Genomic DNA, 15416 nt, shown 5'->3' with positions numbered 1-15416 from the left:
CTCCCCATTTTCCTGCACTATCATCTACCTGTGCTTCTAAAATATTAAGTACAGCATACAAAAGATTTGGCTCAACCTCTCACATGCTTCTAGAAGTGTAAGTAGAGGGTTTTTTCTATTTTTCTTTCTTTTTTACCTGGTGAGCTAGAAGTACTGGGTGTGCAGTCACTGTCATCGAGCCACATACTCTGAACCATTGAATCCTGTTTTGGAGGCCCCTTAAGTGAGCACATCAGCTCCTGGAGAGGGCAAAGAAGATGTGTTTTAATAATGCACCTGGCAAAATCAGGGAGGGTAGCCTCTGTTTGTTAGAGATCACACACCCACCCTGTCATTCTCCTCTTCCTCAGATGTTCCATTTTCCCTCAATCCACTACAACAACTGCTTACACTGGATGATGAACGTGAGAGTGGCTGCATCACACAGTATCCTGAAGTCTGACTCTTGAGCATTCTGTGAAATGCAAGCATTCAACATCATCATGCTTATTGCTACACACAGGCTTAACTTTTTGAAGCATAGCTTTATTATGTAGCAGTCAAAACCAGTAAGAATGTATTCATCCACAGCTAGTTTTTCCACCTAGGAACAGAATTCAGGTGAACTAGCATGCATACATTAATTTCTAGTTGCTACATCATTTAGAACACCAGTTCTCGGTCTCCATTCTGGGTAACTGTATGAAAGGACAAGTCTGAACAAAATTTTAAGTCACAGACCTAAGTGTAATAAAACAGAGTGACTCAAAGCACCTGCATTTAAGTATTAAATACATCTGGACATTCATTAAAATCAACAGATGGCCTATTTTGGAGATTAGAGATTTTAAGAACCTAATACAGTGTGAAAAGGTGTTAAACTCAGTACAAAGGGCAGGTGCAACCCAGTCTAGGCCACCCATTCCCACAGCCACTCTCAGGCTATCGTGTTTTGTCTTATGTGAAATTCCAGGCAGAACAAAGGAACCGTAAAAAGCACACGTTTCATGTCACCGAGCTTATAAATTGTTACTGCTATTTTCTGTACAGGTGTAACAGGAGAAGGCAGGAAAGCAGACAGACATTAACCAGTATTACAGAACAGTTAACTAAGAAAGTTTAAGGAAGCAATGCAGAGGTAGAAACACATTACTGCGATGTCTCAGGATTGCAGGATGTCTCAGTGTCAACTATGAGGATCAAGTGCCAAGCTCTTGCAAAGACATGTCAGAGCCTTCCTCCTGCTTACAAACAGGAACACACCTAGGCCAGGATTCCCATCCTGGTGATTTTCCATGCGCCTAGTTGCCAAGAGACTGACTTCTGTAGGTCCATCCTATTAAAATTCAGCTCCCACAAGGCCATTCAAAGGGGACATTCAAAGCAAACTGTATTGGATCTCTTCACCATCACTCTACTGAATGGAACAAACATAGAGGTAACCTGGTGTATGTTTCAGATCTATCAAAGAAGATCCTTAAGGTCAGCTGAGAATCTGGGATCCACTGCCTAGTCATTCAGGAGATATAGCAGTCCCTGGGGCTGACAGGTGCACTGTGCATGTAAGCCCCAAATCTATGGTGAAGTACTCATTGTCTGCATAAGAGACCAGCTAGTAAGAGAGAGATGAAGTGCTTAAAAGTGTTAAGGAACAAAAAAAATTAAGAGAGGCAAGAAAGATAAGACACCTTTAACATACTAAATATATTTATTCCTTCAGAAACACTGCAAAATGTGGCCAGTCTTGACCTACAAGCAAGTAATGAAACCTGAAGTCCCAGGCATATTACATGCCAGCATGCAACAGGGAGAACAGTAAAGACAGGGCCAATAAAGGCCAAAGATATTTCCTCAAGAGATTAGGAAACATATTTTGAAGGAAATGAAGGCCAACATGCTTCTCCCTTAGCAGAGCAAATCAATAATATGAATCTATATGAAGTGGGATCTAGATTTCCACAAAGCATTTCTTTCTCAGCACCCTTCCTCAGCAGGTTCCTCCATCCTTGTTCTCTGCACTGCATTTCTTGACCTGTGTCAAGGCACTAGAGACAGAGGTGGAGTTGTGTTCTTCTGCTCTTGCCTTCTGCAGGCCAAACTATTCCCACTCATCTGAGGGAGAGGAAGGGAAGAGAAGGGTTGCACTCAAGGTGGCCTCCGTTCCCCCATCATTAGTAGAGGTTGGTTCAGTGGCTGCTGATTTGGCAATGGGAAGGGGCACAGAGCCAAAATGCTCCAACAGGAGCTTATCTGTCCATCTCCCTCTCACAGAATTCCTGCTCCAGGAACTGCCTGTGGAGCATTACTTGGTGCCACTCGGTCTCTCCACAGTCCTTGAGGTCCTCTAAGTACGTTCATGCTCCTCTTAGCCAGGACTCTGATTTCACCCCAAAAGTCTTGCCATGTGTCTTCAGTGAGGTACCCAATGACTGAGAAGCATCCGGTCCACTCCTGATTGCTTGATGTCCCCACTCAGATGTTCTGAGGAGGGAAAACACACATACAAAAAACCCATGTACTTTCCTAGGATATGGACATACACAGTACAGTGCTTGATTTTTCAGATGCCAATCCAGACAGTCGTCTGATCCTCAGGACTTCTACCACTTTGGTTATACAGGCTAGGTTCATTCTTTTGAGTCTGTCCCTTGGGAAGAAGGATTATTTGGAAGGCTACCTGGACAGTATAGCAGAAAAAACTAAGGATAATTGGTCCCTGTATGTGGGAGAAAAGAACAACCATTAGCTCAAGTGAACAATGCAGTTTCATGGATTGCTGGCTGATCACTGCATAAATGTGTGTTAAACTCAGCACATGAGGACAGAATGTAAGTGCTCCTTCGGCTTCTACTGCAAAATAATTAAACTATTACTTATGTGTTCCCTTTGTATTTATTTCCAGGTTCTTCTATTTTAAGTAGGACCACAGGTGAACAGGTTGATCATTCCAAGTTTTGAATCTGAAGTGACTATGTAAGACCAGTAGCATCATGCTGGACATTTCTGAAATACAGAAATTTCTTGTGACTCTATGGAGAGAACCAGGAGTGGATTGATGACATACTACCAGGGATAACCCATTCTGTTATCTAATAGGGACTGCATAAATTATTCTAGAATGAGGCAGAACTCTTTTGCACTGGAAGTATCCCTACATCTTGAACCCTGGCTTCACAGGTGATGAAGGCAGGCTATTTCAGCAGAATGCCAGTAAGCTGATGCCAAGACAGACTTGACACTCCCAGCCTTTCCCTGCAACATTGTGCTAGCACTGTCTTGCTGAAAATGGTGTGCTTTACATGGTGGAATTACATGTTCTTAATTCCCTGTCCCAGACATCATGCAAAAAGTATGGCTGCACATGTGCTAGTCTCTAACTCTGAGATCACAACTCTAACTCTGACTAATCACTAATTGTGCAAAACTCCATGCTGCATCCCACCTCATAAATGAACTGTCCAGAAATGTATTAAACCACCACAGATATGAAAATACTTCTTTTTTTCTGGTGATCCTAAGTGGTTTTGAGCCCATGACTGGAAAAAGAATCCTGGAAACAGAGCTAGCCAGACTGAAAAATCATACAGGTTATGCCTAATGTGCATAAACAATATTCATGCAAGTATTGTTAGTAAAATCCCATGCTATGTTTGTTCTCTGAAAGCATGTGGATCCCAACTGGAAACAGCCATTGCAGCTGGCTCACTCCTCAGCTGATAGAGGGTTGGGAAGTGGGGGAAGCAGAATTCTTGGTGATTATGCAAGGTAATCAGCTATCTAATCAGAGCAAGAGTTCCTCACACATGCCTGTCAGGAACTTCTAGTTCACTAGCAAGGTCCCAGGCAGAATGAGGAAGGGAAGCTGGAATGATGTGGTAATGCTGGAAGATGGGGGGTGCTGACCAATCAGCAGTGTCCTGTATTCCCTCTAATCCTTAGCTGCCAGAGCTAGCACCTTAAAAGGTCTGTATCTCCTACATGTCCTCCTATCCTCCTCCACATCAAAATTCTAGGCATTTATCCAACCCAAAAACTAGTACACACACGAAAACATACCAGAACGCTGCACCTTCGCTGTGACAAAAATCTGAGCATACAAGCATACAAGTGGGCAGCTGAACTACTGCAGATAGTCACCAGCTTGCAATTCTTAGGGAGCATTGGGTGTATAGTTGGAAAGGAGGCCCTTCCCTGTCAAATTTGGCACCTGAAGCAACTATAACCATAGACGCCTGGTTCTAGGGCACCTCCTGACATTTTCTTAAGAATCTCCACATTCCCACAGAAATGGAAATGCCCTAATACGAAGTACTTGCTACCTTTCTTGCCACAGGTCTCATTCAAGTTCTCTTGAAAAAAATCAGGTGTGGCAAAATGTTCCAGAAGAAAGTCAGCTGCAGCCTTTGATTTAGAGACAGGCTGTTCTGGAGTCTTGGAAATGTAAATGGGTGGTTTCCCTGAAGTTTTCTAGGTAGGATCACATCCCTGTATAATACAGCTTAGCAGCAGCAAAGCTCCATTATCAGGAAATTGCACTTTTCCAGTTTTTGACAACCAGAAACTGGAGAATTAACTTGCAGACTACTGCATGAAGTGTTTTGCACATACCACAGTGTGTGGTATGGCATGCTTTAGCAATGAAACATAGGTGCAACACATGAGACCGTGCTGGAATCCTGCTGTAACACTTTGGGCAGACTGGAGACAGGTTAGTTCACGCTGGTTGGGAGCAGCGGCATGAATCCTGCTTAAAGGGGCAGAACTTGAGTACAACCCAACATCCCAACATACCCTTCTCCAAGCTTCTCCATGAAGCTCCAAAATCACTCCAGAGCAAACTACAGAGGAAACATACACATGAGTAAACATGGATAGGATTTTGCGTATCCTATTGGATGCAAGCTCATATTACAGTAAAGATATAATAAAAATCAAGTGGTCCAATCTTTCATCACAGTCTGTTTAAGAAAGCCAGGTTCCTGACAGGCTCTGAATTACTGTGCCACAGCCAGACATCCAGCTTTTGAGATGCTACAATGCCTGATTTGGACAATTTCAGTAAAGCCTCTAACAGAGCAAGACATGCACCACACTTAAGCCAGTACCAGAGACAGCATCTTTCAAATACTAAAATTTCATTTCAACTCACTTGCTCTTCCTGCTGGGGAACTCTGGAGAGCTGGGACTGGATGATCCATCAGACTTCAGGTCAAAGAAAGTTCCTGGACTGTCCAACACCCTCTGTATCCTCTCCGTGGTGTCTCTGCTGGGAGAAAAGAGAAACCAGCTATATCCCAGGGCCAGAGTTAACTACCATCTATTCTCACACTCCCTTACAAGACACAGTACTAAGCTGTATGTCTAGTACACACATAAAAGGGAAGCAAATACAGCTGTGCTGAAAAGGACAGACTCCTTACATGTGTCATGTCACATCTGAAAATGGCCAACTTTAAGCTCCTTTTGAATTGATGTAAAAGCCTGAATTCATTTCAGTATTCACCTTTAATTTTTTAACTTTCTCCTCTATCATTCCCATTTCACTGGTCTTAAGAAGCTATAGATTTAACAGAGAGTGTAAATTTATTGTTACAAAAGTGTTATTGCTACTAGGACTTGTCAAGATACCTCTGAAGAAAGTTGTGTGTGTAACTGATATAAGAAGTGCATTTAACTAAAGAAAGGAAAACTAAGAGATTTGGCGGGGGGGGGTGCAGTTTGGAGCTTCAGTGGTGGAGTTTGTCACAAAGTTCTTCCTTTGCTCTCTTGACCACTTGACCCTACCTGTGCCACTCACACCAGAATTTCTGATACCCTCACTTATGTTAATAACAATTGTTTGTAAGACGGGAAATTACCCTGACAAAAAGGAATTCTAAAATTAAAGCAACCTTGAAACTCCTACAACACACTAACAAGTGGGATGACCTGGGTCAGCTCTTTCAGCAAAGTCTGAGTATCATTAAGTTACAGCTTCAGGGTGAAGTCACACATGACACTTTGAGCTCACTGTTTCCCAGAAAGGGAGCATGCTCCAGCTCCTTCATCTTGCTGAGTGCACTTCCCACCAGTCCTGATACTCATCAGACTTCTCCATGAGCCAGTTCATGGCAGAACCTGGCAGACAATTAACCCAGTGAAGGAAAGTTGATACTTTTTCTATTTGATTAATGGACTGAATCAGTTCCATGAAAGGCCCACTAGGGATCTGAGCAATCATCACAAGGAATAGTCAGGACTGGGTAGATGAAAGGGACAAGAGGGAAAGTATCACATCTGCTTTCAATAACAATGAGCTGTTAGAGAAGTTGCTAGTGAATCTGCACCTTCAAGAATAACCCAAAAAGCCTTTCAGAAAATACAAGCTAAGGCTCCCTGTTCCTCACATCTAAGTTTACAAGTAAGCAAAAGGAAGTTAAAATAAGCCAACTAGTTCATCAGATCCCTCCAAGGAAAGAGCAGGAGAAATAAAAAAAAGAAAATAAATCCAGGGGTTTTCCCTGGATTTCCTGTAGTAGGAAAGTTTTATAGAACCTTCAAAGGGATAGAAACAGTTGTTGTACGCAAAGTAATGGATTGAAGGACACAGCTGCCTAAGGTACAAAAGTATTTAAAGTACTGAGGACCTGTGGCTACTGTGATAGTTTAGACTGTTACAGGGAAGTTGCCTCTGAAGATTTAATTTTTCTCAAAAGAAGTTCTACTTTGACCTAATCTGTTAGGAGGAAATTTTCCCTTCTTTCTTAATGAGGTGCCTATGACCTAAAATAAGTAGTTTCCACATTAGAGATAGCTTTCCCCTTTTGCACCCAGTCTTTAAGCTGTTCCTGGAATTCTTGCAACTGGGAAAACTGCATATTAGATGTAGAGTATTCATGTGACTTTTGAGACTCCTTCTAAAGGTGTCTCATCTAGAGATGAAATTTATAATTTAACTAAATAATCTCTTGTGACCAATAGACAACTTTTGAATGGTTATAATTCTGTCAAATATGCCAAATCACTCCTTGAAGCAGTATATTACCCATTAATTATAATTATTTCTCAGACAATCTAACTTAAACACAAGTCATTCGGACTTACAGCTTTTTTTAATAAATCCTTTAAGTTACCAGAAGTTTTGCCTATTCAATATTTTAACATGAAAACAATCAAGCATCCCCTTCCCAAATACCAGCCTTTCATCTGACTTTCTTCTAAAAGTGGTGAGTGAAGAACAGGAAACTCAAGAGTCCTGGACCATACTGCACAGTACTCAAGAGTGATCTTATAATGTTCCTCCACCCATTTCCTTCATTCTTCCTCAAATACTGATTCTCTCCAGGTCCAAACGCCCTCTTTCAATTTTGCCTGTTTCTGTTATTTGTCCATTTCTCCATCAGTCGATAATCAGTCCCTTTTCTTCCCATTCCAACCATTTCCATTTTAGTTCTCATTCCTGATGGTTCCCCCTCCACCTGTACGTGCCTTTCTATGCTCCTTTTCTCAACTCCTCTTGCTTTTTTTACCCTCTTTATCTTGTCTCCCCACAGCTCATACCTCTTTTCCTCCTGTATGTTTTCAATGCCAATGGCACTACTTCGTCGCCCGTGGAAGCGGCTGGCTCGCGTACGTGATGGGCTCCTACCAGGCAAGGCAAAAGACTAGAAAAAAGGAAAGCATGACAGAAAGGACAGGAACAAGACAGCAAAAGCTGTGGAGAGTTGAAAGCATAGAAGAGTTTGCAATGTGGATCCAGACTCTCTCCTTTACTGCAATCCAAGAGCTCAGCTCCATCTGTGCAAGGAGTACTTTCTGTCAGCGAGCAAAAGCAGCCAGGGCTTACAACGGTGGGTGAGAAAGGGACAGAGATATAAATAAACAAAGGCAGAACACAGCCAGTATACAGAGAAATAGGCTTGGGAAAGAAGGTATCCCCATATGGTGAGAGGAGAGGCAGAACCAGAAAGGCAAAGAAACCCAGAAGTTAAAGAGCAAAGGAGGCAGCAAACCCAAGTCATTAGTACACTGTGACTTTGTTGTACTGACATAAAGAATGCATACAACCCAGTAAACTGTCACCAAGAAATCTTCACACTGAAGGACACCTTCTTGGCTCACTCAGAGGTGGATTTTGCCTGTATTGACATCACTAGTGCAGAGACCACAACCAGCTGGATGCACTTTGGCCAAGGTAACCATATTTTCAGTATCAGAAACATGGATCCTTTTCTGGAAAGATTTGTGATAGATTTTTTAATTCATTGGTCACATATGTTTAGTACGCCTATCAAATAAGAAAGGCTTTGACAGTGATAGCAACTAGAAATATTAATTCTTTTTCTCAACCCAGACTTTACTAATTCTGCTGTTTGTTCCCAACATGCAAATTCTATTTACAGCAAAAAAGCACTTTGAATATCTTGTGCACCTGTTTATATTACAGAAAATAGTCTGATCAGTGAAATCGAAGAAAATGAAACAGTTCTAGTGTCCTTATGTTCTCAGGTCTTGCCATATGACAATACAATACCATTCCAGCCAAACCACAGTGCACGCATTTTTTAACACATGGCACCCTACAGGATCTAACCCAGGATAGCAGAGATAGATGTCTAAAGTAGAATCATGTTTGGCTTTCTTCTCCCAGTCTGCATCAATCTCAGTTCTAGTTTACACATGAACTGGGGCTAGAGATGGGCACAGAAAACAGACCATAACACATGCTGTCACCACTTGTGAAATGGGATGATACAACAAAAAGATTCACAGTGGGACAAGAGGACAAACTAATAGGGAAAGGAAATGTGTGGGTGGTTAAAAAGGTATGCCGGGTTCTCTTCTTACAGCCCACCCGAATACCTTACCGCAGCAATGGCCTTAGGGCCCTCGGCGACACTCTGGCTGAGGGCAAGGCCAGCCGTAGGTGGGCGGCTGGGCAGGGTGGCTGGCTGCTGCTTTCTCATGGATATCCCCATGGTATCCAGGCTCTGGCTGCGGCCTCTGATCACCCGCTGAACAGGAGGGAGGCAGGGAAACAGACAAACACAGATATACACATATAGACATGCACGCGGTAGGATAGTGTGAGAAGCACCACAGATTGAGTGGGACGTTGTGACAGACTGACACCAGAACCACACAGATCCTGACTCCTAGAAGGCAGTATCTTAGATACTGCCCTGTTTTGGTCTTAGTTGATTCATGGAGCTCTGGGAAGAGCTCTTCCTCAAGTATATTCTCTAGTTTCATTTCCCTTCTTCTATTGCAATAAATAGAGGTTTCCTTCCAGTATCCCAGCACACTGGATTTAAACAGCATCACCTGGAGCAGTCCTATCCAGTACAGGCTATAAAACACAAAACCAAACTCCTGTTCAAGGCTGTAAGGTTCAGTCTCATATGAACTTGAGTTCTGGTTTCAATGGGAAAGCAGCCATATCAAAACCTGCAGCATCTGAAAAAGCCATTTTCTGACTTAACTCAGCCTTTTCCAAATGTCATCTGTGTACATTACATGCAAATCACAGCATTTGCCAGAAGTCATAATAGGACATTTTGGGAGAATTAGTGTAAGACATGGATGTGTGAAAATTCATGGTTAGCAGCAAAGGCAGTTTGTATGTAAAAATACACCTCACCAAAGCATCCCAGACCTGACCAAAGCCATACACACGGCTACCAAACCTATTTGTGAACAGGTTAGTTTTACAGACCTTAATAACTCTAATTGACCCACCATATAAAGACATAAAGTACTCTGAAGAAATGCTGTTTATAACATATCTCTCTTTCCAGAGAGATAACTTATTATATAAAAGAAGTGGCAAGGCACTTCCCATGTAAGTCCAAAAGGGCTAGTAGATAGAATAGAAAAGCAATGAAGATTATCTCTATATAACCAGCTCAAAACTCAGTTTGCCCAGTCATACAAAACCTTTGCTTTCTCATATCAATCATCTTCATCACTTCTAAAAGAAAGTTCTGTCACCTGGTTTATTAAAAAAAATCAGCAATAAAAACCCGCTAAGATGCTATTTACACTGAAAAAAGGTAAATTAACTCTGGCTTTTAGAGGGTACGTAAATCACCACAGTTTTTCTAGACAGTATACTCAAGAGATAAGCTAGAAACTCTTGCAGTGGCTCCTGCAATTCTTCCAGTTATAATGAAAATTAATTGAAAGAGATCTGCTGTAGGAACTGAAAGTCCTTTGCTCCTGGTTACAGCAATTCTTCTTGCAAACACTGACTCCTTCTTCTGTAAGTCATTGAATAAAACCACATGACACTTGACACCAGCACAAAGCATAAAGAGTTTGACTTCTAAGGGCCAGTATGGAATTCTAGACCACACTGTAGGTTTGTAGAAAGGCTCACCTTGAAGTTCTCGAGGAAGCCCCCACTGCCATTCTCGATCTTGTCATCCTCCCCTACAGGTAATCCCATCATGCTGCGGCTGCGAAGCTGCAGCTCCTCAAAAAGGCTCTCCAAGAGCGCACTCCGTGTTCTTTCCTGCATCATTGGGAATGAGAACAGCTCTTATTGGAAGAGATTTTTTTTCCTGTCTCACATCCTTCATAAAAAAAGCCCCAACAAACAAAGAACCCCAAAAGACCAACAATGACAACAACAAAACCCCATGAAAATTACTTTAAACGGTATGAAATGGTTTTAACTGCATAATTACAGAATATATTACAGTAACACCCAGCCCTTTTAAACTCTTCCTAAAGCAAGTCAAAGTACACTTCTTCACAGCTGATGAAACACAGACATGTTTTTTTCTAGATTAGGCAACAGCAGAGTCTGGAACAGAATTTTGGTACCTTGAACCAAAAGTCAGAGATATCAGCATGCATCCTGTGGCATAATACTGAATTTCAGCTAATACAGAATTTCCTCCAGCAAAATATATGCATCATATTCCCATACTTACTTGAGGATTAGATCTTTATATTTAAATGTAACTGTACATATTCCATCACATCTGCTAAGAAATATGAAGGAAATATCCCATAGCTGAGTATAAAATCACATTTCATCTTCCTTTTTTAAGCAACACAAAATTAGAAGTCAGACATTTTACTTGATTTTGTCTGATAATAATATATTTATTATATATATAATATCTTCAATTGAAGCAGCCAGGTAACAGACCCACCTCTAATTTAGCAAATTTCTCAGCTCGATAGCAGCTGTACTCGGCGTTGATGAGCTTGACCAGAAGGAATTCACGAAACTCTGCACTCTACAAGACAAGATGAAGACTAGACTAAACTGGAGACAAAAACACTAGTAAAAACATCACATTATAAAAGCTCTGCTGACTACTCTTTGGACCTCCAAAGTGCTCTAGTCAGACTGACCATACCGACTCAGAACACAAGTGCGTTGTGCCATGTCCCCTGCCAACTAACACTAGACCAGAGACACAAACCTTTTTAAATATGGCTGGATTTGGTAGAGGAGGTCCAAAAAAGGGGACATCATCTCGAGCTGTGACTGAAACCTGAAATAATACAAGGGGAAAAAAATTAGTATCAGGACACAAGTCAGACCATCAAACTACTGCGATGGATCTGATTCCTCCTAAATAATTTACCTATATGAAAGAGATGCAATATAGTGTCCTGTGCATCCCTCTGTTCCTGAGCTCAGCGGATGGATGTGTTCATTTATGTCCCACAAACTCAAGTCAGCTAGATGTGCACACAGTAAGAGCAATAAAAAAAGCTGAACTATTTTTTCAAAAACTATTTTAAATAATAACTAGTATAGCCAGTATATTTAGGAACAAAAAAATGCTCCTATTCAGCCTGAAATATTAACCTCCACTAAAGAACCTTTGTCACTGTGGTTGCACTGACCTATTTATTTTTACAGTGAATCCTTGATGGAGACACACTGCACACTGAGGGGAGTATCTCAGCATCACTGCATCTGTGAGCCACAGGTGATAAATATGCAAATGCATTTTCCCAGTAAGAGATAGGTTTAATTTGTTTTATTTTTAGCATGTTCCTACCTGACATACCAATGTAACTGTAATGCAGTCCAGTTTTTACATGGACACTTGTTTCTTCACAGCACTTACCCATAATCATATGTGCCTATCATACCAAATACATACAGTACTTCACAACATTTCACAGAGGTTTTTTGTCATGTTTGAGATTAAACAAGACCATTATTTGTCCTTTCATACAAGAGGGAACAATTTCATAACAACCACAATTGCCTCAAAACAACAACAAATAAATGTCACAGAGACACTGAGAGGTGTGAGTTTAATGAGAGGAAGAAAGAAATGGGCTCTTGATTTAATTCAGAGTTTTCACATTTCAGGCCACCTCCCCTACCTACAAACCCTCCATCTCTCCCCTAATAGATATCTACCAGTTAAAATCCTGTTTTGCATTTTCAGTTTTCTGATTGCAAAAATTGATTCTGTAAAATAAATTCCATTAATATTCCAATTTAACAGTAGGCACTAAAGCTTAAGTAAATGGAACAAGGAATGGCAAAGAAATCTCCTAAATGGTAGTCTTTTGTGTACTACAATGCTCTCAAAGCAGCATCAGTTAAAGCCCCTTTAGAAAAGCCTTTACAGAAAACTCTGCATTGGCTCTAGGGTGATTATGGGGATGATTTCTTCTTCAAGGAATGAAGCAGCCCTACTATACTAACAGAAAAAAATGGTACTGCAAACAGGCAAAGATGAAAACAATGTCAGGAAGACACACAATAAATAGCGAGGTTTCCCAGTTCTTTCCTTATCATTAAAAAGTCCAGTGAAATTTTGTGCCCTACAAAACAGAGAGCAAGAGAAGAACTGGAAGCCCATGCCCTGATCAACACAAGGCTTTCACTACAAACCAGCTGCCCAAAACATAGGGAACAAACAAGGGAAAGTGGTTGTCCACCTCCAACACCCCTCCTGGTGGAAGAGATGATGGGGATCCTGTCCTAATTTTGATGTTCTTGGTGTTCTGTAGGCCTCCAAGGCATAAAGACTCATCATCACCATATCAAAATCCCTACATAACACAACACATGGGACTTGGATTAAAATGGAAAATCCATCACAAATCCAAGTTTCTTTATATTTTCTGCTCTCTCAGCATCACTGAAATTTGAACATTAAGTACAGTAAATTCACGAATACAAGCCGCACTGAGTATAAGCCGCATCTCTGGGTGTTGGCAAATATTTCGGTTTTTGTCCATAGATAAGCCGCACCCGTATATAAGCCGCTCTGTCGTTCGCAGCGAGGACCCGCGTGCAATTAGTAACAGAACCGCGGGAGGGCGGGGTTTACTGGCTGAGCTAAGGCTGTGCAGGCTCGGCCCGCTAGGGGCCGCTGACGGGGCCAGGTGGCCCAGCCCAGTGCTGCCGCTCGGGGCCGGCCGCCGCTGCCACTGGGCTCGGTCACCCCGGGTCGGCGCTGCCCCGTGGTGGCAGGCAGGGACGGAGCTTCCCCCGCTCCTATGGCAGCGGCGGCAGGCGGGGACGGAGCTTTCCCGCGCCCGTGGCGCCAGCGGCGGGCGTGGACAAAGCACCTCGCCTCCTCCCCGGGCCGCAGCAATGGCGGTGCGCACTTCCCGCCCCCCCCCGGGCTGCGGCAATGGCGGCGCACGCTTCCACTTGCCTCCCCGGGCCACAGCAATGGCTGCGCGGGGCTCCCGTCGGCTCCCCGAGACGCGGCAATGGCGGCGCGCACTTCCCCCCCCTCCCCGGGCCGCGGCAATGGCGGCGCAGGGCCCCCATCGGCTCCCGGAGCCGCGGCAATGGCGGCGCCCCCTCCCCCCGTCGGCTCCCCAGGCCGTGGCAATGGTGGCGTGGCCCCCCCCCTCCTCCCCGGGCCGTGGCAATGACGGCCCCCCCCCCCGTCCTCCCTGAACAGCAGCAATGGCGGCGCCCCCCCCCCCGCCTCCTCCCCTGGGCTGCGGCAGAGGAGGGAAGAAGAGAGCTCTCCCGCCTCTCTCCCCGCCCCCTGTGCTGACTGCAGGGAGCCAGGGCAACACGGTAACACTGTAACAATTGCGAAATGCCAGCTTTTACTGGTCGGTGCTTGGCTCGGCGCCCTGGCTGGCACGTCTGGGGTTGTAAATGTCAGAAAATTATTCACATATTAGCCGCACCCGACTATTAGCCGCACTTCCGGGTTTCCACCAAAATTTTTGTCAAATTGCTGCGGCTTGTATTCGTGAAATTACTGTAATACAGATATCCATACACAGTCATGGCAGAGAGAGAATGAGTTGTGTCCAAAGGTTGCAAATAATTAATCTGGGCTTTAGTAGGGCGTCTTTCAGCTGAAGGGCCCTAACAGATAACACTGCCATGCCAGATTGGAATCAGTTCTGGAATTCCCAGAAGCAGGTGTAGCTGCCTTGGATTCCATAGTTAGGTCAACCAGCTGCATCTGACCTGCAGCCTCAGGCAGTGCAAGCTGCAAGCACTATGCTGCACAGGTAATGCAGACATGAATTTTACCTGACTTACACAATGTGAGATAACCCCCAAAGTGGGATCAAATGTGGCTCATGCCCTTCGATGTAAACAAAATTTTTCACCTGAACTCCTTCTGCTTCAGTTCCAAAACTTTAAGCTTCAGAAATTCATCAGCTACTTTGAAAAGCATACAACTTAACTCTGCTTTTAGGTGTAGATACCCAAGAAATCAAGATGACAACTGGTTGAACCTGCACCTCTCCCAAAGGACCAAGAACCACTTCAAGGACCAAAATCAGTACAGATTAATCTATTGCTCCTGGTTACCTTGTAGAGAGTGTCCCCAGTGGTGCTAAGAGTAAGCTGAACTACCACATAAGCATGTAGGAAATTAGAAGCAATCATATCAGGGACAAAAGGTGTGCTTTCATCCTGGAAAATGATGGCTACAATATCATTCCCAATGTGACGCTTTCGCTGAAGCTGGAAAGAAATAATGAAGAGAGAAGGCAGGTGAAAAAGAGCAGAATAGTATGATGGGACCTCAAACATCAGTCCACCTAACATCTCAAACTCTTTTCACCAAAACCCTCATGACTACTTTTGTCATTACTCCAGCCACAATTCTCAACATTATACAGTCAGTCATTCTCCCCTCTTCTTCAAATACCCCTCCTCTCCCAGTCACGCTGCTGTAATCCTTACTCTTCCTTCTGATACCTGCTGGGAATCTCCCTCTGTGAAGGGCAGCTTTGTGGACACGTGAAACATGATCTCCTTCCCCCGGAAATTTGTATAGACTGACTCAGTGCCTGTTTGACCTCTGGTAACATCCAAGCCTCCCCGGAATCTGAGCAAATCCACACCACACCACAGGTCAGGTAGTATAGAAATGAGACAGCAGAGAGAAGACAGACAGTATCAGTAACAGTAGTACATCAAGACTATCAAAGGTAATTTTTAGGAAATCATTGATAGGGAGGCACCAAATGTTCCCCAAACC

The 15416-nt window shown here is 43.3% G+C and overlaps 1 protein-coding gene across 17 annotated transcripts in view; it reads right to left on the bottom strand.

Annotated features, from left to right (window-relative positions):
* Positions 1-15416, bottom strand: part of LOC116992225 (rap1 GTPase-activating protein 1-like) — a 51590-nt gene that overhangs the window by 11764 nt on the left and 24410 nt on the right. For 7 of the 17 annotated variants that reach the window (XM_033051644.2, XM_033051643.1, XM_033051645.1 and 4 more), the window contains exons 12-21: positions 15134-15263; positions 14741-14896; positions 11397-11468; positions 11121-11207; positions 10337-10471; positions 8826-8972; positions 7519-7622; positions 5129-5245; positions 328-454; positions 137-239 (exon numbers count right to left, since the gene is read on the bottom strand). In XM_033051644.2, the coding sequence (XP_032907535.1) occupies positions 137-239; positions 328-454; positions 5129-5245; positions 7519-7622; positions 8826-8972; positions 10337-10471; positions 11121-11207; positions 11397-11468; positions 14741-14896; positions 15134-15263 (1178 nt within the window). Of the gene's footprint in view, positions 1-136; positions 240-327; positions 455-1668; positions 2461-4770; positions 4818-5124; positions 5246-7518; positions 8191-8825; positions 8973-10336; positions 10472-11120; positions 11208-11396; positions 11469-14740; positions 14897-15133; positions 15264-15416 lie in introns of those variants that run through there. The other 10 variants (XR_004417020.2, XR_006162929.1, XR_004417021.1 and 7 more) reach the window with 7 other exon arrangements.

The sequence above is a fragment of the Catharus ustulatus genome, chromosome 2 (genome assembly GCF_009819885.2).
Source record: "Catharus ustulatus isolate bCatUst1 chromosome 2, bCatUst1.pri.v2, whole genome shotgun sequence".
NCBI lineage: Eukaryota > Metazoa > Chordata > Aves > Passeriformes > Turdidae > Catharus > Catharus ustulatus.
This window is presented reverse-complemented; position numbering and strand designations above follow the sequence as displayed.